Genomic DNA, 21,503 nt, shown 5'->3' on the forward strand with positions numbered 1-21,503 from the left:
GAATTTAAATTTTTTCTATCTACTTTAATCACAATTATAAAATATAGTCTGATTTTATATTTTATTTATGTAATAATACCATATGATTATATACAATTAGTAAACTTTTAAAAATGTCGTATTTAAAAAGGATACAAAAGAATGTATTATGCTCAATTTTATAAAACAGGTAGTTAGATATTAAAATACTAATTTATTTTACAATCAAGATAAATGAATCAAACTAATTACAATTAATAAAGATTACTTTCTTTTCTTTATTGCTTCTGTAATTTTGTCCCATTCATTATCTGAAATTTTGTGAAGTTGTTTGCCTAATGCACTTGGATGGTGGAAAAATCTTTGACCTCCATCAAAGTCAATAATTGCTCCATTTAACCAACTGGCAAAATCACTGGTTATAAATGAAGCTAAATTAGCTATCTCCTGAACATCTCCACATCTTCCAACAGGAATAGCTTTTGATAATAACTCAATTGTTTCTTCCATACTAAGATTAGATAAATTTCCAAATGCACCTTTTGTTGGAATTGGACCTGGTGCAATGACATTAAATCTCATTCCATATTTTGCCCATTCTGAAGATAGAGATCTTGCCAATGTTTCAACTCCACTTTTAGAACATCCACTAGGAACAACAAATTCAGCTGAATTTCTACAATAGGGTGTAGATATATAGAGAAAAGAACAGGTACGATCCTCTTTCTTAATTATTCTTTTTCCAACTTCATTTGTTACGTTAAATGATCCTTGAAGAACAATTTCCATAACTGTTTTAAATGCATTTTCACTTAATCTTTCAGTAGGAGAAATAAAATTTCCAGCAGCATTGTTAACAACAACATTAGGAGTATTACCAAAATTACTTTCAATTTCATCAATGGCATTTTTTATTTCTTTAGAATTTCTTACATCCATCTTGATAGGTAAAACTTTTTTCCCAGTTTCATTTTCAATCTCTTTTGCTACATCCTCTAAAACATCTAATTTTCTTGAAGCAATAGCTACATCACCTCCAAGATAAGAATAAGTTTTAGCCATTGCTTTACCCATTCCAGTTCCACCTCCTGTAACAAGAACAATTTTTCCATTATAGGAAGATGGTTGTAAAGCAATATTTTTAATAATTGGAAAATATTTTGCTGCCTGTTTACAAGACATTATCTTAATATTAACAAATAAAATAAAATGAAAGCACCTTCAAAAAATATTAAAATGCATTACATTATCATTTGACTATCGATAAATCATCAATAAAAAAAGTTTGTAATGTAATGATTTTAACTGGTTTAAGAGAAAAATATGGAAAAAACAATTGATTTATGCAAGTAGATTTAAACTTGAAGTATAGGGTGGTTCTGAAAATTTTCCCATTAAATTAAGTAGATGTAAATATTTTTTTTATATGAAATAATTAAAATCATAATTTAAAAAAAAATATTACTAACTTTTTCTTATCATCTTATCAATTGCCATTATTTTATTTAAAAAAGGACATGTAAAAGTTAATATTTTTTTTACTAAAAAAAAAGTAAAAAAAAAATTTTTTTGTAACGTTACAATATATACACACATAATACATAATGTATAATTACGTTAAATTTTAAAGAGAACAGTTCCGTGAACACCTTTGTGTTTATGTGAATCTCTTATGCAGATAATATGGAATAAAGTTTATAGTTTCAACATCAATATTTTTTTGTTTTCATACATTTATACATATTTATTTATAAATAATATAAATATCTGTAATGGGCGGTAATTCTATCAATTGTGATGATAATAAAAATGTAAGATTTTATTGTGATTTTATAAATAAATTATATTTTCAAAAAAATATGTAGATTAAAAAAATTGAGGAGAGTATTGATAAAAAAAATTACCCTGATTCTTTTAATTCATTAAATGTGGAAAATGAAGAGTCTAAAAATATTGTTCTAGGTAATTTTGATATTTTAGTATTAATTAAAGCTTTTAGGGGATATTGTATCAATGAAAAATTCTACCAAAACATTTGATTGTTATGCTATCATTTCAAATATTTTTAGGATTATTGAATGTAATGAATTATATTGTCAAGTATATTGGTTAGTACCAACAAAACATAACTTTGTAGGGAGTAAATTTAAATTAGAAAATTATAAAATTTTACCCTTTAAAAATGATACCTTTAAGTTGTCTGATTTTAAATTTGTTCAAAAAGTTCCAAAGAACTCTCCTTACAGATTTATGTATGATTTGAATTATGAAAGTATTGAGGAAGAATATGAAACAACAGTTAAACCATTTGATTGGGATAAGACATGCTTTGATTATTTAAAAAAAGAATAAGTAGAACATAAACAATTACCTTATGTGTTATTTTATTCGTTTTCAATTTATAATTATTTCAATTGTAAATTATTATTCTGTTTTTAGAATGTTATCAAAAATTGTTTCTAAACATTATTCTAATATTAATATTAATAAAGAAATTCAAGAACGAAAGAAAAATGAAGCTATTGTAAGTGCACATAAATTTTCAGACACAATTGTGAAACATCTTAATGATAGAGTTGGGCATGCATATTTAAATCAAAAGAAAATTGATGTTGAAATAAAAAAACTTGAAGGAAAATGTGTTGTACTTCAAAAACAGGCAGATAGTTGGTCAAAAATGGCAGAAAATTTTAATAATACTTTGAAAGAACTTGGTGATATTGAAAATTTTAATTTAGCAATAGAAAATGATATTGAAATAGTTTTAAACACATTGAAAAATGCTCATCATGGTAATTTTTGTTTTTTTTAATTTTAAATAATTATAATTTTAGATTTAACCAACATTAGAATGGATTGATCTCATAAAATATGATGGAATATATTTATTTATAGAAATGTTAGTATAAATTTATCAGTATTTTTTAAAAGCTTATTTCTTCTTTTTTTCGAGGCAAATCTTCAAATAGAAATTTTTTAACAGTTAACCAAACTTCAAAATTTCTCTCAGTGCCATTATGTAGTGTGTCTTCCAGTGTTAAATATTCTGCTTTTTTGCCAAGATATTTTAAAAGTGTATCACAATGGGATATTGGAACAAGTTTATCGCTTTTAGAATGTATTACAAGTGTTGGACATTTTATCATTTGTATATTGAAGATAACATCAAATGGTTCATTACTTTTTTTATCATTTACTGAACTTGAACAAAAAAGTTTATATTTAATACAACTTTTAAAACTAGCTGGTGTGGCAAATAATATTAAACCACCAATATTTTTGTTATTTGCTGCAGCCATTATTGATAAAGCACCACCTAATGAGTAACCTAATAATATTATTTCACTTGGTAAAATATTTTTTTCCTTTGTTAAATAATCATAAACTGCCGTCAATCTATTAATTAATCTTTCTTCAGTTGGTATTCCATCACATATACCATATCCTGGATATTCGTATGCTATAATTTCAACATTTAGAAATTGAGCAATATCATATAAACTTGGAAAACCAATAATTAAATCTTCAAGACTATAAGCATTTGGATGTGAATATATTAATGTATATTTTGTTGGTTTTCCTGTAATTGTATATGCACATGGTATTGTTTCCCCATTTTCATTATCTTTTATAAAAAAAAATTTAACTTTATCAGTAAATACATAACATGGATGATTATGTCCAAAAAGAAATTCACCTTGAGGTTCATCTTCATCTGTTACAAAACTTATAATATTACTGTATGCTTCTTCAAGTTTTGTTCTTGTATTTTCATTTAAAGAATCATTTAACGTTAAGGATCTATATTTATTCATTAAATATAAATGTTGAATATTAAATGATTTATCTTCATAATTTTTAATTTGATAAAAATAATAGTTAGATTTTTGTGGCCAAAAAATTGCTTTTTGAGTAAAGTTTCTTTCTGCTTCAGGTATAAAAAAAATTTTAAAAAGATTTTTTGCATTAAGCCACAACTTTTTACTTTTATTTGAAAAAATACTCCATGATGATTCATTAACAACGCAATTACATTGAATAAATTGCTTGTTTTTTTTTGTTATTTTCAGACGTTCTAAAAAATTTTCATCAAATTCATTTTCAATTAATACTTTACTATTAAATTTACTAGAATATTTAGGTTTATTTTGATTACATTTTTGAAATGGAATAGATTGTAGAGGAACTGATTTTACTTTTCTAATTATATTACATTGTTTTTTCATATCTGTTTCTGATGTTGATAATAATTTATCTTTTTTATTTTTTTTTAAACTTGATGTTTTTATGTGAAGGTCATAATTTTCATTATTTTGTTGAGAATTGACAATCGGCGAAATTTTCTTTTTCTTACTACTTTTTTTTTTACTTTTACTATGCTTTTTTGAGTTTTTACAAATTTTTTCTTTACCATATGAAACTTTTTTATCTGATAATCTTAAATTATACTTTTTTCTTCCATTCTCTTTTAATTTATAACTATTTTTAACATTTAGACTAGTATCTGAAAGTCTTTTAACTATATCACATTTAGAAATTTCTTTCTTTCTTACTTCAGCACTATTTTTTATACAGATAATTGTAGTTTTGTTATTTAAATTTGTCTTACTATTACTTTTTGACATTGAATATACATATATAAAAATTTTAATAATGTTATAAATTATTTACATAAAAAAGGGATAAAAAAAATTTTAACAAAGATTATATTTAATAAATTACCACTTAATTTGAATTTTAATAAATACCTGACCATTATAATAATGTTTTAATTATAATATTATAACATATTTTAAATTAAAAAAAAAAGATTTCTTTTAATGTAAGAATAATTTCACAACTTCTCTTTATAAAAAAAATTATTAAAGCTTGAAAAAATATGACTATTTAATTTTATAAATGACACAAATATTTAAAAGAAATTTTATTTATAATTAAACTAATGTTAGGAATTAGTCAATCGCAAAATAAAGCAACGTATTTTTCATGATAATATTTCTTTTTATAAAAAACTTATCATGGAAAAGGCATCAGTTATTATGTCAAGCATTCAATTAACACAGATTTATATTTTACAAAAAAAAATCCATATTCTTATAGAATTTCCATTAATTAAGATGATTGTTTCAAAATATACTAAATAAGAGTACAAAGGCCACCACTTTTAGGATTCCATGGGTTTACACGATCTCCTCCAAATCCATTCATTAATACATCATCAGTTTTGTGTTCCTGTGTCCACCTAAAAAAATTATTTATAGAAGTATTAATTTCTGATATTATATTTTGATTTATAACATATGTTGTATTTTAATGTTAATTGTTAAAAAAAAATAAAAGTTATTTTTAAAAATTTCTAAAATACTTTTAAAAATGAAACAGTTTCCGAGTTTAATCAATCTCCTTCAAAATTATTTTAAATTGTTCTTAACAGTTATTTTGCTACAATTTAAAGTAAATTATTTCTCGTAATCTTAAAGATAATATATACATATATAATATATATGTAAACGGTATATAAAACCTAAATATTCTAGTCAATTGTAAAGATAATAAGATAACATATAAAATAATTTAGATTCCAATAAATCTTTTGAAATGACAATCAATAGAATAACAACTACTTTTAACATATTATCAATAAAGTTTTTATAACCTAAAATTTTTAATCCGTATTATAAATATATTATAAGCATACTTTACAAGTTCTACCGCTGACCTTGAAACCGGTGTTCTTGGAAGATCTTTTTCCTTTCTTAATTGATCTATCATTCTCCTTCCATGTTCTACTGAATTCATTTTGATAAATATAAAATTTGTCTCTTTATCTGGAAAAAAAAATTAATTTAAAAAAAATAATATTTGTAATATATAAAAAAAGAAAAACGTGAAAATTTTAATTTCTATAACAATAACATCTTAACTAAATTTAAGTATAGTAAATGATAAAAATAAAATTACTTTTCATCTCTATTCTCGAAAAATTAAATCAAAATAAAATCAAAATACATATACAATTGTAATTTAGTAATTTAAAAATAAGAAAAAAATAAAATCCACGTCCAAAGATTGTTCAGTTAAAGTACACAAGTTGTCTTATCACAATATATTATCTATATTGATCTATTGATTATAATTAAAATGGAAAATCACACAAGACAAAAAAAAAAATATAGGCAGTCATGTTTAAAAAACAACAAAAGCTTACATATTAAACAAAGTTTTATTGTGGGTAATATTAAAAAATTATAAAAAAAAAATAACATTTCAAAACAATGAAAGCAAAAAAAAAAGCAATTCTAACAAAATGTTTGATAATATAAAAATAATCTCTTTTCACAATAAGTATTCCTCATTTTAAAATATAAAATGTATCTCGAAACAAAATATTAAATAGTGTACGGCATCCTGACTACTAAGCTTTCTTATTGACTTTCTTTATTTCTCCAACAAACTCAATGGGCCAAATTATATCTTTTGCAGTATCAAGGCCGCATAAGCATATATCTTTTATTTTGTGACAATGCATCATCTTTTAAATAATAAATAAATTGTGTAGTGTAATTAATGAATGGAATAATGAATATTAAAAGAAATTGAAAGTATTTTATGGAAGAATAAAAATGATTTGATAGTTTTATTTATATTATTAAATATTTTAATCAAAAAAAATTAACATTTTTTTTTACCCGTAATATTATTGTATAAATAATTTTATTTTTTTTTAATATAATAAAAAAGTTAAAATTGTAGTGGCACTCAATATACATGTATACATACATTAAACTTTCAAGATTATGAACATTGACTGAATAAAATTATAACAAGAAATAGTATAGATAATAGGGAGAGAACAGAAAAATTATAGGACGCGTCAACAGTTAGTATTACATAGATTTTGTAATATTGATGTAAGGTTTCTCCAATATAGCGCAAAGAACGATTTTTCCTGTGCATCTGTGATTCTTTAGCATGCACATAGTGAACCTTTAAAATTTGTGTATACTTCGCGCAATATTTATTTGCCTTTCCTATTATTAATAATTATTGCAGCCAATTTTATGGCCATTAATTATCTAGAAAAAAACTCAATAAATAATTATTATAATTAGTTCTAGAAATTGTCTAAATTTATATGATTATATTATTTAAAAACACTTTAGAATTGATATCAAACAGTTGTTTATAATAAGTTGTCAATAAGATAATTATAAAATAATAATTTGACAACTGTAACAATTAAAAGATATATATTATTTTTAAAATTATATAACAACCAAGCGATTTTTATCAAACAAAATTAATTAAATTATTCCTTTAAATATTTTATTTTTCAAATATTATTTAATCAAAATATCTTCTATCACTATATGAATATATATACGCAAATAAATATATATATATATAAATATAGTTATATATAAATATTTTATTATTATAACGGAAATTGGTATTATAAAGGTAAGTTGGCATATTTATATAGTTAATTGCTTATATTATAGCATTTTTTTTTTCTATCTATAAAAGATTATCTTTCATTTTTACTTATATATACGGGATTTAATTTAATTTTATGATTAAATTTGTATCTATGAATAAAAAAAGCTTTTTATCATACAAAGCTATATTTTCAAAGTTATACCTAAACTTTTAAGTTAAAAAAGTATATTAATATTTTAAAAATTTAATCAATCATTGCCATAGAAAAATTTATAATAAAATTGATTGGATTTTAAATTGTATGATATCATCGTATCATGTCGGCGCCTACGTCAATAATCAATCAAAAAATTGACAATGATATGCCATGCTCAACTAATTATTCAAAAGACGCTTCAGGTATTGGGAATGCCAATATTTCCAGTGGAGACAACAACACAACACCAATATCTGCAAAGTCTAAAACAAAAATTGCATTTTCCTCTGCTCTTTTAAACACTTTTTCTCATAAAAGTATTCTTCATAGTACTAGTACTAATATTTCATATGCAAAAAATACATGCGATAGTAAGAACGTTGATGAAAACTTGTTATCAATAGATAAGAATAATCGGGTTACGTTAGAAAATTATACTAACAAAACTGGACTAAATACTAATCTTGTGATGACTAACAGCAGCCCAAAAATTACCAGTAATGAATCACCAAAACAATATCAATATATTACTAAAAATGATAATTATTTAAGAAATACTAAAAGTTTACATGCCATAGCAGAAGCAATTGAGTCAACCAGTTCTAACACAACCTCTTCATCATCGTTGACTATATCAAATCCTGCGAAAACTTTACCAATTTCACAATCAACAAATTTTCAATTTTTAACTTCACCACCTGACAGTATTCCTAATCGACCATCTCCATATACAGCAACGGAAGCAAACTTAAAATCACAACAAAAATCATACAATACGGCACCTAATTCTATGGGTAAACGTAAGTTTAATATCAAATTTTTGAAAATAATTTTTTTCTTATTTAAATGGTTTTTCTTAATACTATGTAAGCATAGTTTACTTATTTATTAAAATAATTAATAAGTAGAAATTTAAAGAAAAACCTTAATGTTATTTTCATTAAATTTTTTTTTTTTGACAAACAATAGTAATTAATGTAAGATATTTGCATTTCCGGTAAATTGTATTTATAATCTATTTTTAAAGAAAGATTATTCTTTTAATGTGATAAATTATTTGTAAATGTAACATCTATGTATATGAATTAAACTTTTCTCACAAATATATCAAATTAACGATAAAAATATCAAGAGCATAATTTCAAGTGTATTTAATTTAAATACACAAATATAACAGAATTAGATGAAATTTTCAGTAATTTTTAACCAATAATTGTACATTTTTTTTAGCATTAATTTAATCTTAGAAAATTTTTATACTTCTTTTATTAATTTTCTGCAGTGTTTTTCAATTAAGATACGCAAAAATCTAGCTTTTATTTTAAATATAGTTTGGGAAATAGTAGTATTTTTTTTAAAACCTTTTCTTTTGCTATTAATAGATTTTCTTGCTCGCAAAAGTTTGCTTTTTTATTTTATTTTATTTTTTTGTTGTAAATCTATTTTTCAAATGAGATAATTAAATTAAAAGTATTGATAAAGAAAAGAAGAGGAACGACGATTGAACTACAGAATATACTTTAATGTATTTAATAGTGAATAGAAGAATTTGAAAAAAAATATCTTTCTTTGGATTAAGCAAAAGTAGTAAACCAGAAGGTCATACAAATTTTAATAGAAAAAATAGTTTACGGAATTAATTTGATAGAAATTTTTCTTGTTAATCAAAAATACAAATTCGAGACATTTTAAAAATTAAAATCCAATTAATTACCGAAAAGTATTTGTAATTGTTAAAGATAATATTGTGGTATTATTTAATTTACAAAAAGTTACAACAGTAGCATTTATTAAAAATTTAAAAGAAATTTGGTTAGGAGAGATAGAAGATAAATTCATAGTTGAAGATTAAGAAATTTTAAGATAATAAAACAACGGTATGGTATGTGTGGTATTGAAAAATAAATAAATCAGTTTGTCCTTTTCAATTCATCAAAAAATATAAACATTTATTTAATAGTTTCCTAAGATATCTTGTTATCATGAAAATTTTCCTATGGAATTAATCTAGATACCATAAATCAATGTAAAAATTGTTTTTATTTCATATTTTAAATGCCTGAATGTTGATATAGACTTGAAGCAATTTGAGTAGATAACAAAACATTATTTCTTGTTTTTCTTAAATAGTATCATATTTTTAAACACATGACTTTATATCATATCAAAATTGTTTATTTAGAATTAACGTAACTAAATTTTTTTAAAAAACAATTAAGAAATATAATGACTTTGTTTTATATTTTGGGATTTTGCTAACTTTAGGTAATGAATGATATTTCCGATGAGCAATATACCCAAAAGATAGTTTTTTTACTTGGTTCATTAATAACCCCTTTTTTTACATACAAGTATTTCCTTTAATAATTTTTTTACAAAAAAATAAGCCATTACTACAATAACACAAGTTTTAAAATAGAAAATTCTTAAACAAATTTGACAAATTGTATTAATTTTGATGTAAAATTAATTGTCACATTAATGGACATACTAATACAAAAAACTGATACTAATTAATTTTAAGGTGAAATAAATGACTAGTATTGATGAATATTACTTTTTTGTCTATTGAACAAAAATTATAGATGTTTGATTGCATTTATCTTATAGATATTTAATAGATTATTTGCAAAAAATATTTTTTTTTCAGATTGATTTAGCAATATAAAATTAACCAATTATTAACATAGTCTCTAAGAGTTTACAGTATTTATTTTTTTAAAACTTTTAACTTTTATAACTAATTGAAACTAAAAGTTATTTAAAAATTAAAATTTATTTACCACGACTAATTTCATGAAATAATAAAACGATACTTATTAGAAGAGTTGGCATTAAAAATAGATCATTAGTTTTATCATGAAAACACATTTTATTTGAAAAGATTGTAAACCAAATAATGCTTGGCTAATTTGTTTAAAAATAAATTATTGTCAAAAGTGTCTATTTCTAAGAATTTTATTAATAATCTTTGGTGAATACTAGTTTTTAAATGTTTACCGATCTTTACTTTTTTAATTAATTCTAAATTATCAAAGCTTAAAAATAAGTATGTTAAATATATATGTTACCCTATACTATTCAACAATTTAAAAAATATGGATAAGAACATTTTATCAATAAACTTTTTTTGAAAATTATCTGTCTTACTAATAATTTTAGTTCTTTGACAGTAAGTTATATTTATTTTGACTTTAAAGAAATAATTACAAAAATAAAAGTTATTTTTTCTACTTTACTTTAAAATTACTCTTTGAAATCTTATTGTATATTGATAAATATTATATAGTTAGCAAATATTTTAATACATTATTTAAATATGGTTTGCCGGAAAAAGCAATTTTATAATTTCTTTTAATTTCTGTTTATAAAAAAAAAGTAAAATATGTTTCTTGGGTATAAAAATATTGGTACTTTTTAGTAGTGAATTTTCGAGCACCTCATTCAATTCCTCATGTATGGGTCTCAAAACGCTACCCGACAATATGTAGTGATACATGTGAAGGATGCCAAAAAACATTAGGTTTCGTCAGTTCATGGGAAAAATGTAAAAGTTGCAAGTAAGTTGTATGGTTTATAAAAATGTTATTTAACATTATTGTAGAAAAAAAGCTCATACTGAATGTAAAAGAAGAATAGGAAATAATTGTGGTTTAACTTTAGAAATTTTTAAAGCAGTTTTTAAAGAGTTGCATATAACTCAGGGACAGGTTAGTTATAGTTTATTTTATAAACAATTTAAAACTTTTTGTTATTATAGGAAAGATGGGATTCCTATCGAGCGTCAGGGGGTGAATCATCATCTTCTACTAATTCTACAGCACCTTCAACTCCAGCACCTAATTTAATTAACTCAGTTATACCAAAGCAAACTGGACAAGTAATATCATCAGCTAGTTTATCAAACACATCTGAACACTTTACATTTCATGATCCAACAACATTTTCTCAAACTTTCCCACGCTCGCAAAATACTGAGCAATCAAATTTACCAATTAATCATCATGTACCAAGTATTATTTTAACTGATACTAATGTAATAGGAGAATCAATTAATGAAACGGGTTCATCAAAAAATAATACACTTACAGATAAAACTTTAATTAATAATGATAATTCTATAAATAGTTATCGAGTAAACAATGTTACAAAAAAAGATATTCCTATAATAACAACAACTTCAGCAACTTTAACAGGAACAAATGGTACAAATGATTCTGAAAAAACTTTAAAAGGTGTAACTTTTGAAGATATATCAAATTTAGAAGGCTTAAATTTTGGTGGAGATGAGAATAGTGATAGGCAAGGAATATATTATAGACTTAGTTTTAAAACAGCTTCAATGAGAGAAAAAAATCAAAAAAAAGGAAAAAAAATATATGAAAATATTCCTGAGGATGCAGAATCAAATATAAATTTGGATGCAATTGAAGTTCTTGAACTAATTGGTTATGGAAGATTTGGTGAGGTACGTCGTGGACATTATTTTGGTGATGTATCAATAAAACTTCTTAATATGGATCACGTACCAGAAGCTAAACAATATGAGACATTCCTTCTTGAAGCTGATTCATTTCTTAAAGTAAGACATGAAAATATTGTTCTTTTCTTAGGTTATACATATGAACAAGGAAATCTTGGTATAGTTATGTCAGATTGTAAAGGGAAAACATTATATCAATTAATTCATGAAAGTCTTCCTACAGAGTGTTTAGAATTTTCGCAAATTATCAATTTTTCACTTCAAATTTGTCAAGGTATGACATATCTTCATACAAAGGGTATTCTCCATAAGGATCTAAGAACAAAAAATATATTTATTGAAAAAAATAATAGAATAGTAATAACTGATTTTGGACTTTTTAATATGGCTCGTTTACGTCACCCACCAAGAAAAAATGGTTTTTTTGTTTCAGAGAATTGGTTATGTTATCTTGCTCCCGAACTCATAAAACTAATAACTCCATCAGCAAAACCTATACGTTTTACTGAAAAAAGTGACGTTTATGCATTTGGAACTTGTTGTTTTGAGATGTTTTTCGGTAGATTTCCATTTTCTGAATATAGTTGGGAAGTAAAAATGTTCTTTATTGGGCAGGGTATGAAAGCACCTTTTTGTGGTAATGAAGTAAGTCGGGAGATGAAAAATATTTTAATGAATTGTTGGAATTACAATCCTCGAAATCGACCTGCATTTGAAGATATATTTGGAAATTTTGGTAAATTGCCTAAAAAAAAAGTAATGAGAAGTCCTAGTTTTCCAATTCAGAGAAGTTATGAAAGTTTTTTTTAAAAAAAATACGATACTATTCAGTTTTGGTAGGGACATATTTTTTTACTATTTTCAAAGTTTAAATGTCAATTTTTTAAATAATTTTTTTTAACTTGTTAAATTTTAAACAAATTATATAAAATATATTAACATATAAAAATTATATATTTTTTTTAATTAAAATATTTATTTTGCTGTGGAGGAGAAGTTGTCTAGTATTAATAAATTTTGTCTAAGATCTTAATAATTTATGCTTAATATGATTATTTATACAATTTTTAGATTTTTTTCTTTGTAATAAATTATTATTTTTTTTCTAATCTTCTTACCATATAAATTTTATTTTTGAAAGTAAACTATCAAAAATCATAGAAAAAGTTTAACATTTTTTTTCCATGTTTATGTAGTGTCATTATAAATTTTTCATGACAATTGATACAAGAAAAAAAAAACATTATTAATGTCAATTTCGAAGAGGTTAAATGTATTCAAACGGAAAAAATACAAAGTTGATAAAAAAAAAGTAATTAATTATTTTATAGGATATAAATGACTCATTTTACGTCTTTAATAAATCAAAAATTTTCATCTTACAATATTTTAGTATTAATTTATATTATGATTGAAAAAAAAAGTTATTGATAAGTAACATGTTAATTTATCAAAGTTAAAACAAAAGTTTCTATAATTTTTTTAAAATAATTAAATTAGCATAATTATTTATTGGTGGATTTTATAAATTTAGAATCATTCTTCATTAATAAAAATAATACATGGGTATAATAGAAAATTTGATAAAAACGACAATGTATATTTTTTTGTTAAAAAAAAACTTATTCTTAAAATCATAGGTTTTATAAAAAAAACTTTAGTATTTGACAACTTTTAAGAAATTCATTAATAACTTTCTTCAAAAATAAAGTTATTTACAAAATGATTTCACTAGAAGGTACAAAGAACATTTTGGAGGACATTAATATAAAATTTCTATAATGTCACGTCTTTTTGAATCACTATATAAGCTTTTGAAGATATAAAAATAATTATCAAAAAAAATATATATAAATTTAAATATTTTATCAAAAAAAGAAAAAATATTTAGACATGTATAACTTTTTGATATCAGGTCTGATAAGATAATTAGTAGGTGTTAATTAAAATACAGTATGGTAAAGTTAAATAAAAACATTTACACAATTAACATTGTTTAACATTTATCAATCAAATATTGTCAGGGAATGTTTTAAAGATTTGTATTAATTTTATACATTTTACACTGGTATTTGATATTGTAGACAAAACAGATTAATTTGAAATAAAATAACAAAAAAAGTACTGTTTATCATTATTTTAACACCTTACTACATTAAATAGGTGTTTAAAGGTATCGGAAAAGATAAAAGAAATAAGAAATTATTAGAAGTATTGTATAAAGAATGAATGATTGATAAGGTGGACGGCAATTGTTTTGTACAAATTGAAGTCTATTAATCAAAATTGGTTAAATATTTAAAAATTTTCTTATAATAAATGGTCTAAATAAAAATTTAATAGTCCTCGTTGTGGTAATGAGTATCATATAATTAATTATTTTCAATATGGATAGATAATAATAAGTAATTGGAAAAACTAGATAATAAAATCAGATAATTTTTGAGGTATAAATTAATATTATCTTATAGTTACAAAAAAAAAAACTTTAATTATATTTTTTTCTTTGAAATTATGAACAAGTTCTTTTGTAAAATTTTTCATTTTATAATATTATTGTATGAATGCCAGAGAGGAAAACATTATTGTCGATTGTTATCTTACAAAGATATATTAATTATACTATTATCAAGAAAATGATATGATGAACAGATGAGAGATTGAATGACACTACAAGGAAAACTTAAGATTGCCGAAAGGCTTTATTTATGTGATATTTACGATTCCTATGGATAAGAATTGGGATTATATTATTTAATAGAAGCATGATACCGCAATAGATATATGTTTATAGTTTATTTATCAAAAAAATGTCATCTGATTTTTAATAAATTTTTATAAAAAAAAATACCATATTAGTAAAATTTTTATCTTTAAATCATTTATTTTTCTTCTCTTTTTTTTTAGATTTTTTTTTTTTAGAAATCGCCTCTACATCACTATTACATTATTTTAAAAGAGGTAGAGTTAAAAGCTTATATTATATATATATACATACATACATACACATTTTTAATGCTTTGGCACTCTTGACTATTCCTCCTGTAATTGATGAAGGTCTAACATGAGGAATCTTTGTAAACCACTCCGACAAAGATTGCCGACGTCAAGACAAGATTGAACGGGATTCCATAGTATGGTATATTTGCACTTTTTCACACTATAACTAATATTTTAAAATTTTTATTTTATTTACCCTCTTGAAGAATGTTTAACAATGTTATTTATAATTTATTATAAATTTTTTTTTTCTTTAAAAAAATCTAATAATAATTATTATTTTTATTACATTTAAAATATACATATATATATTTATTTATAAATTACTTTTATATAAAAAAAAAAATACTATTATATAATTTTTTTTTTCTTTATAATATATCTTAATTGTAACATTACTACAACTTATAAAATAATTTATAATATCATTTCTACACATGTTTATATGATTAATAATTTTTATTATCTATAATATTTATTAGTATTGGTAAATTAATTAACAAATAAATAATATTAATTTCCTACATATATAAATGTATTTTTAATATTTTATAAAAGTTTGGCCCATATTAATTTGATAAATGAGATCCTCCATAATCTCATACTGATCATCTTTTACTTTTAACTAAATTCTTTCACCTTTCTATTTTCTTAAATATCACCATTCTCAAAATACATAAATTAATTTTGAAAGTAGAATCTAAATATAATAAATAATTTTTGGCACGAGTCTTGTCAACTGTCATATGTGTGTAATAGTGGGCAATGAACATATGATAATTGGGGCTGGAGTTTAAGAAAATACTGAAATTACAGTGTCTTTTGAATGTTACATTTTTCAATTTTAACAAAACCTATATAAAATACAATTTTATAATACAATATCTCTTAAAATAATATTGCTTTATCTACTTTTTTTTTTTTTTTGATAAATTTTAATATTGACATTTTGTGAGAAATTTTATAAAATGTTTTTATATTAAATAAAGAACAATTTCTTTTAACTACTTTTTTTTTTCTCTATTAAATATAATTTAATTAATTGTTTCTCCTTCCTACTATATATATCTTTAATTAATTTTTTTAAACATTAAAATAATTTTTCTACTAATATTAAAATAATATTTATAAAAGCATTATAAATATTAATTTATCTTTCAATTGACAAAAAAAAAACGAATAACTTTTATGTAGTTATTAATAATATCAAGATAAGGTTAATTAAATTTATATGATCTATCTTTACTTTTTAACGATAACAATACATATATAATAACTCATAACTTTCTAAATCTAATTAAGATTACATAAACATAAAGATATTTATAATTCATTTATTTCTTTAAAGATAACCTTCCTTTATTTTATTTTTCTCTTTTCTCATTAATTTTAATATAATTATAAAAAAAAAAATCTTATAAACAAGCTATTATTTGGTTAAATTTCTAATCATTTAAAAAAAAAAACTTCTATGCCAAAAAAATTATTCAATTCTAGTTTAGTTATATGAAAAATTAAATTTTTTCACATATTAATCATTTATTTTTCTTTATATTTAAAATACACCCAATAAACATATTTTTTACCTCGACATACATATCATTATATATTTTATATATATTTCCAAAAATGCAACATTTAGTAATACCATGGTATATCTATATAACTACTTTCCTTGAACATTATTCAATATTTACACATCACCTGAAATGATCCATCATCAAAATTAGAAAAAAAAAAAAAAATTAACTCCTCCTTTTAAAAGATAAGAAAAATATAACCATTTATGTACTTTAAAAAGACCTTTTCATGATTTTATTATACTTTTTTTTTTTAATATTTTATATATTATTTATCTTACCTCAATATATAATTTTTAATAAATAATTGTAAATATAAGGTGTATTAAAAATGTTACATTAAAAAATTTATTTTTTTTTTTCAATAAAAATGTTTAATTATTTTATTTATCTTATTCTCCTCCTTGTAAGCTATATGAATATATATATATATATAAATATTAGCAAAATATATATATATATATACACCCATACATATACCAGGATTTGAGAGAAAGAGTTACTACTAGCACAGTATGAGATATATTTTTAACATATTTATTTCTTTATTTTAATAAACCCCAGCTTTAAAAGATATAAAGAAAAAGAGTATATTATATAAAGAATTTTCTTTTTAATTCTCCTCCTATTTTATAGTTTCAATGGAGTATAACAATATATATTGAGGGGGCATATTTTTCCTTTCAAAGTATTTGACATTTTAGTTTTTATTTAAAGCTATATATAATTTTTTTTTTTTTTTAAATTATTAGAAAAATATTTTATTTACATATTAAGATTAATTTAGCACTATATATATAATATATATCTTGTTAAATTAAAAATAATAGAAAAATATATAAAGGCATACTACCATAAGTAGAAATTTAATATATATATATATATATCTAATTTTAAAATATAATCTTTTAATATTTAAAAATAACTTTATTCATAGGATTTATGTAATTTATCTTTTTAAACATATATAGGGTGTGTTTTGTATCAATTGAGGAAACATTTTTTAACTATCATTCAATAGAGAAGCGGCTGATAAAAGAATAGTAGAGTGATAATGATAAATAGAAATGTCAAAAGACAATCAAATTTCTAAATCTCTATTTTTATTTAATTATTTTTTCAAAGGAACATTTTTTCTTTTAAGAAATATCAAATCATCAATAATATTTTAGGTAAATTTCTTTTGTTATAATGAATCAAAATATAATTGATTTTCTTTCATGTGCTTATATTTATTTGTTTATTTTTTTAAAAAAAAAAATTATTATTAAAATCATTAGAAAAAGAATGTTGATGAATGTTTTTTAACTTTTTATTTATTTATTTTTTTTTATTTGGTAATTAAGTGTTTTTTAATTTTTGTTTATTTATAGAATTTTGATGACTGCTTCAAATAATAGTAATGGTCTTACCAATATTGGAGAAGTCAATTCTTTAACCACTCCAACTACACCTTCTAGTGGTAGTTCACATTATCCAACATCAAATACACATCCTTCTTATTATTATGATTCATCCGGTGGTGGTGGAAATTGTGGACAAACTACGACAGTATTAAATGCTACTAATCATTATTATCAATCTATGATCAATGCAACTGCTTATCATCCAAATCCTAATTCAGTGTCTACCCCAACAACAAACTCTTCTACCAGTACAGGAAGTAGTACTGGAAGTAACATTGACTCCGACAACCACATAACAGAATCTGTAAGTTTAACAAAAATATAATTTGTAACATTTTTAACATAATTATTCAATGTTAATTAATATAACTTTTTTTTCCCTTCAAATAAGAAATATATTAATAATAATAATATATATATTTAGAAAATAAAAAAAAAAAAAATAAATGACATGCAACATTTTTAATCATCTAATTTTTTTTTTATTATATATTCAAAAAAGTGACAAAAGAATATTGAAGGCAATTAGTGTCATTTTATAATTAATGAAAATTTCTTTTTTGCCATTAAATCAATTTTATATTAAGACATGTATAATTAATTAATTTTAGCTGTGATTATTATTAATTAGCCAAATGAAATACATTTTTGTTATTTTATTGGTAATTCTTATACAACACTCACCAGACAAAAGACATTTATCTTAGTTTATAAAAATTGTTATGTAACAAAATTCATTGTCACTCATTTTCCTTAACTATTCACTTTAAATTTATAATCTTTTTATTATAAAAATTGTTTATACATATAATATATATGTAACTTTTTTTTTTTTTTAAAATAAAAAAAAATTTAACATATATTATTATTTATTTACTATATATATATATAAATTAAAAAAAAAATAAATAAAAATAATAACATATTTATTTTTAAATATAATGACAACATAAAAATCAATTATTTATTTTATATTTTAAGAAAAATAAAAATCATTAAATCAAGGTATATTATCTACATACCTTTATAAAAGATACCAGTTTCTTTATCAAAAAGTTATACCGTATACCTCGCGCATTTGTCTTTTCTTGACATGTTATGGTGATGTATAGATACTCTCTTTCATAGATTCTTTAATATAATATTTCTTTTTATTTTAATATAAAATATACTATAAATAAATATTATTTTATAATAACTATTACATAAAGTATATTTTATTAATATAATATATGCTTAAAAGAGAAAAAAAAAGAAATTATAAAATTAATAAATATGTCTTTATTAAAATTTACTTTAAGATCATTTCAAAAATATGTCCTTTTTTTTTAAATACCTTTTATATTATTTTAAGTCAATTTATTATAAATTTTTTTTTTGTTTAATTATTCCTCATCAAACATATTCTATCAACTATATCTTTTTTATTATATTTTTTTTTTAAATAAAGGATATAGTTGTTAGAACACATTGAAAGGTGTGTCGTTTATAGGAAGGATAAGATTAATGAGGATCATTAATCAAAAAATAGTGTACTATATATGTAAATATATCTTTATAATTATTAATAATAAAAAGTATTACAAGATTGACATTTTGCCAAATAAAAAGGGAAAAAGAAAAATTAATAATATATAAAATAATAAATATTTTTTTTTTATTAAAAAAAAATTATAATAATATTACAGGTTTCTAATTGTGTTTATTCAACACAAAGTACTTCTGGTTGGATTAATGAAAATGATGACAAAATTAAAGAAGAAGAAGGGTTAGACGATAAAGGAAATGTTGCTGTGTATGCTTGGATGACGAGAGCTCATTCTACTGGAGGTAAGTTATATTCTTTTATCATTCCTCCTTCAAAAATATATCATATGATACGGTAATGTATTATTGTAGACTTTTTTTTTTATTTCTAAAGTTTTATATTGTTATTTAAACAATTACAATCTATCATGTTAAAAAAAAAGAAGTATCATTATATAGTATAATTTTTTTTTTATTTCATACAATTAAAATTAAATAATTTAAAGATATAATAATAGTATTATATAAAAAAAAATGTTTCAAAAAAAAAATTATAGTTTTAATAGTGATAAGATAAAATTTTTTATTTTATAATTCTAATTAAATAAAACTTTTTATTAAAATGGAATAATGGTAAAAAGTTTTAATATCTTATTACATACATCACGATTACATAAACAAACATTTTAATAACAATAATTTTATCACATATTTTGGCATTTCTTTAATTTATGAATCTCCAAAAAAAGTCATAAATTTATCTTTGACAACTCATAAAACTTTATCCAAAATATATCTTTCTCTCTTTTCTTCATTCTTAAATATTTTCTTCATCTCTCCTACACTATTCTTTTCCCCAACATCACCACCCGTAGTGGGTCAAATACAATATTTTGATATCTCTGATAAGAGAAATATAATTGAAGAATCATAAATCTTTCAAGATTGGATTAAAATATTTATGAATAAGTGTGTGTGTTGAGGCAAGAAGGCGTTAATGAAAGATAAACGAGACATATTAAATAAATTATTAATGTTATTTTGATTATAAAAATAAAATAAACACAATTCTTTTCTTTTTAATAAAAATGATTTGTTTATGAGTTGTAAATTAGATATGTTAAAGTATGGATTATAGTAACAAATCATATCACAAAACTAGTATGATTTATTATCATTCCTATAAAACTTTTTTTAATTAAACTTAATAATAAAATATTTTTTTTTAATTTATATATATAAATTATTTTTAAATTATTATTTATAGGTTCAACTAGAGGAGAAAAAAGACAACGAACAGCATATACACGTTCACAGGTATTGGAACTAGAAAAAGAATTTCACTTTAATAAATATTTAACTCGTAAACGTCGTATTGAAATAGCACATTCATTAATGTTAACAGAACGACAAGTCAAAATATGGTTTCAGAATCGTCGAATGAAACACAAGAAAGAGAGTAAAGATCCAGCACCAGTTATGCCAGGCATGATGGGAAGTACATTTGGAAATAATCAGTATAATCCTGGAAATGGTAATCATATGGCAATGGCTGCAGCAGTTGCAGCAGCGGCTGGAATGCCATTTGCTACGGGTTTTCAACAACTAGCTAGTTTTCCTAGCAATTTTTTACTGACAAATCCATACTGAAAAAAAAATATACCTTAATCTAATTATTAAAAGAAAAATTTTTTTAAAAAAAAAACAAGAATTAAGATTAATTATTGGTAAATAATGAAAATAAAAAAAAAATCAACAATTTTTTTTAATTTATGGTTTTGTCAAAATAAATAAATATGAAGATATCACTTTTAACTATATCGCTATTTCCTAATATTATGATATGATTAATAGTTTGTTTGTAATAGGTGATAAACCTTCATTAAACTAAT

General features: G+C 21.8%; 7 protein-coding genes across 7 annotated transcripts; 4 read left to right on the forward strand and 3 right to left on the reverse strand.

Annotated features, from left to right (window-relative positions):
• Positions 1 to 243: 243 nt before the first annotated feature.
• Positions 244 to 1,161, reverse strand: SRAE_2000261600 (2,4-dienoyl-CoA reductase, mitochondrial; the record flags this gene model as incomplete). The annotated part of the gene is made up of 1 exon (XM_024653705.1): positions 244 to 1,161. One exon carries the CDS (start codon positions 1,159 to 1,161, stop codon positions 244 to 246), a length of 918 nt encoding a protein of 305 aa, XP_024507155.1.
• Positions 1,162 to 1,751: 590 nt separating this feature from the next.
• SRAE_2000261700 (Hypothetical protein) lies at positions 1,752 to 2,331 on the forward strand (the record flags this gene model as incomplete). Its single annotated transcript, XM_024653706.1, has 4 exons — positions 1,752 to 1,790; positions 1,845 to 1,941; positions 1,979 to 2,112; positions 2,176 to 2,331. 4 exons carry the CDS (start codon positions 1,752 to 1,754, stop codon positions 2,329 to 2,331), a joined length of 426 nt encoding a protein of 141 aa, XP_024507156.1.
• A 161-nt stretch (positions 2,332 to 2,492) lies between these two features.
• On the forward strand, positions 2,493 to 2,839 carry SRAE_2000261800 (Biogenesis of lysosome-related organelles complex 1 subunit 1; the record flags this gene model as incomplete). The annotated part of the gene is made up of 3 exons (XM_024653708.1): positions 2,493 to 2,503; positions 2,554 to 2,771; positions 2,814 to 2,839. 3 exons carry the CDS (start codon positions 2,493 to 2,495, stop codon positions 2,837 to 2,839), a joined length of 255 nt encoding a protein of 84 aa, XP_024507157.1.
• Positions 2,840 to 2,903: 64 nt separating this feature from the next.
• SRAE_2000261900 (Hypothetical protein) lies at positions 2,904 to 4,604 on the reverse strand (the record flags this gene model as incomplete). Its single annotated transcript, XM_024653709.1, has 1 exon — positions 2,904 to 4,604. One exon carries the CDS (start codon positions 4,602 to 4,604, stop codon positions 2,904 to 2,906), a length of 1,701 nt encoding a protein of 566 aa, XP_024507158.1.
• A 511-nt stretch (positions 4,605 to 5,115) lies between these two features.
• SRAE_2000262000 (G-protein gamma-like domain-containing protein) lies at positions 5,116 to 5,778 on the reverse strand (the record flags this gene model as incomplete). The annotated part of the gene is made up of 2 exons (XM_024653710.1): positions 5,116 to 5,221; positions 5,678 to 5,778. 2 exons carry the CDS (start codon positions 5,776 to 5,778, stop codon positions 5,116 to 5,118), a joined length of 207 nt encoding a protein of 68 aa, XP_024507159.1.
• Positions 5,779 to 7,781: 2,003 nt separating this feature from the next.
• Positions 7,782 to 12,908, forward strand: SRAE_2000262100 (AT08303p; the record flags this gene model as incomplete). Its single annotated transcript, XM_024653711.1, has 4 exons — positions 7,782 to 8,415; positions 11,037 to 11,175; positions 11,220 to 11,325; positions 11,376 to 12,908. 4 exons carry the CDS (start codon positions 7,782 to 7,784, stop codon positions 12,906 to 12,908), a joined length of 2,412 nt encoding a protein of 803 aa, XP_024507160.1.
• Positions 12,909 to 18,058: 5,150 nt separating this feature from the next.
• Positions 18,059 to 21,261, forward strand: SRAE_2000262200 (Homeotic protein antennapedia; the record flags this gene model as incomplete). The annotated part of the gene is made up of 3 exons (XM_024653712.1): positions 18,059 to 18,388; positions 19,773 to 19,914; positions 20,879 to 21,261. The coding sequence occupies 3 exons, from the start codon at positions 18,059 to 18,061 to the stop codon at positions 21,259 to 21,261; spliced, it is 855 nt and encodes a 284-aa protein (XP_024507161.1).
• Positions 21,262 to 21,503: the final 242 nt, after the last annotated feature.

Source organism: Strongyloides ratti, assembly GCF_001040885.1.
Source record: "Strongyloides ratti genome assembly S_ratti_ED321, chromosome : 2".
Taxonomy (NCBI): domain Eukaryota; kingdom Metazoa; phylum Nematoda; class Chromadorea; order Rhabditida; family Strongyloididae; genus Strongyloides; species Strongyloides ratti.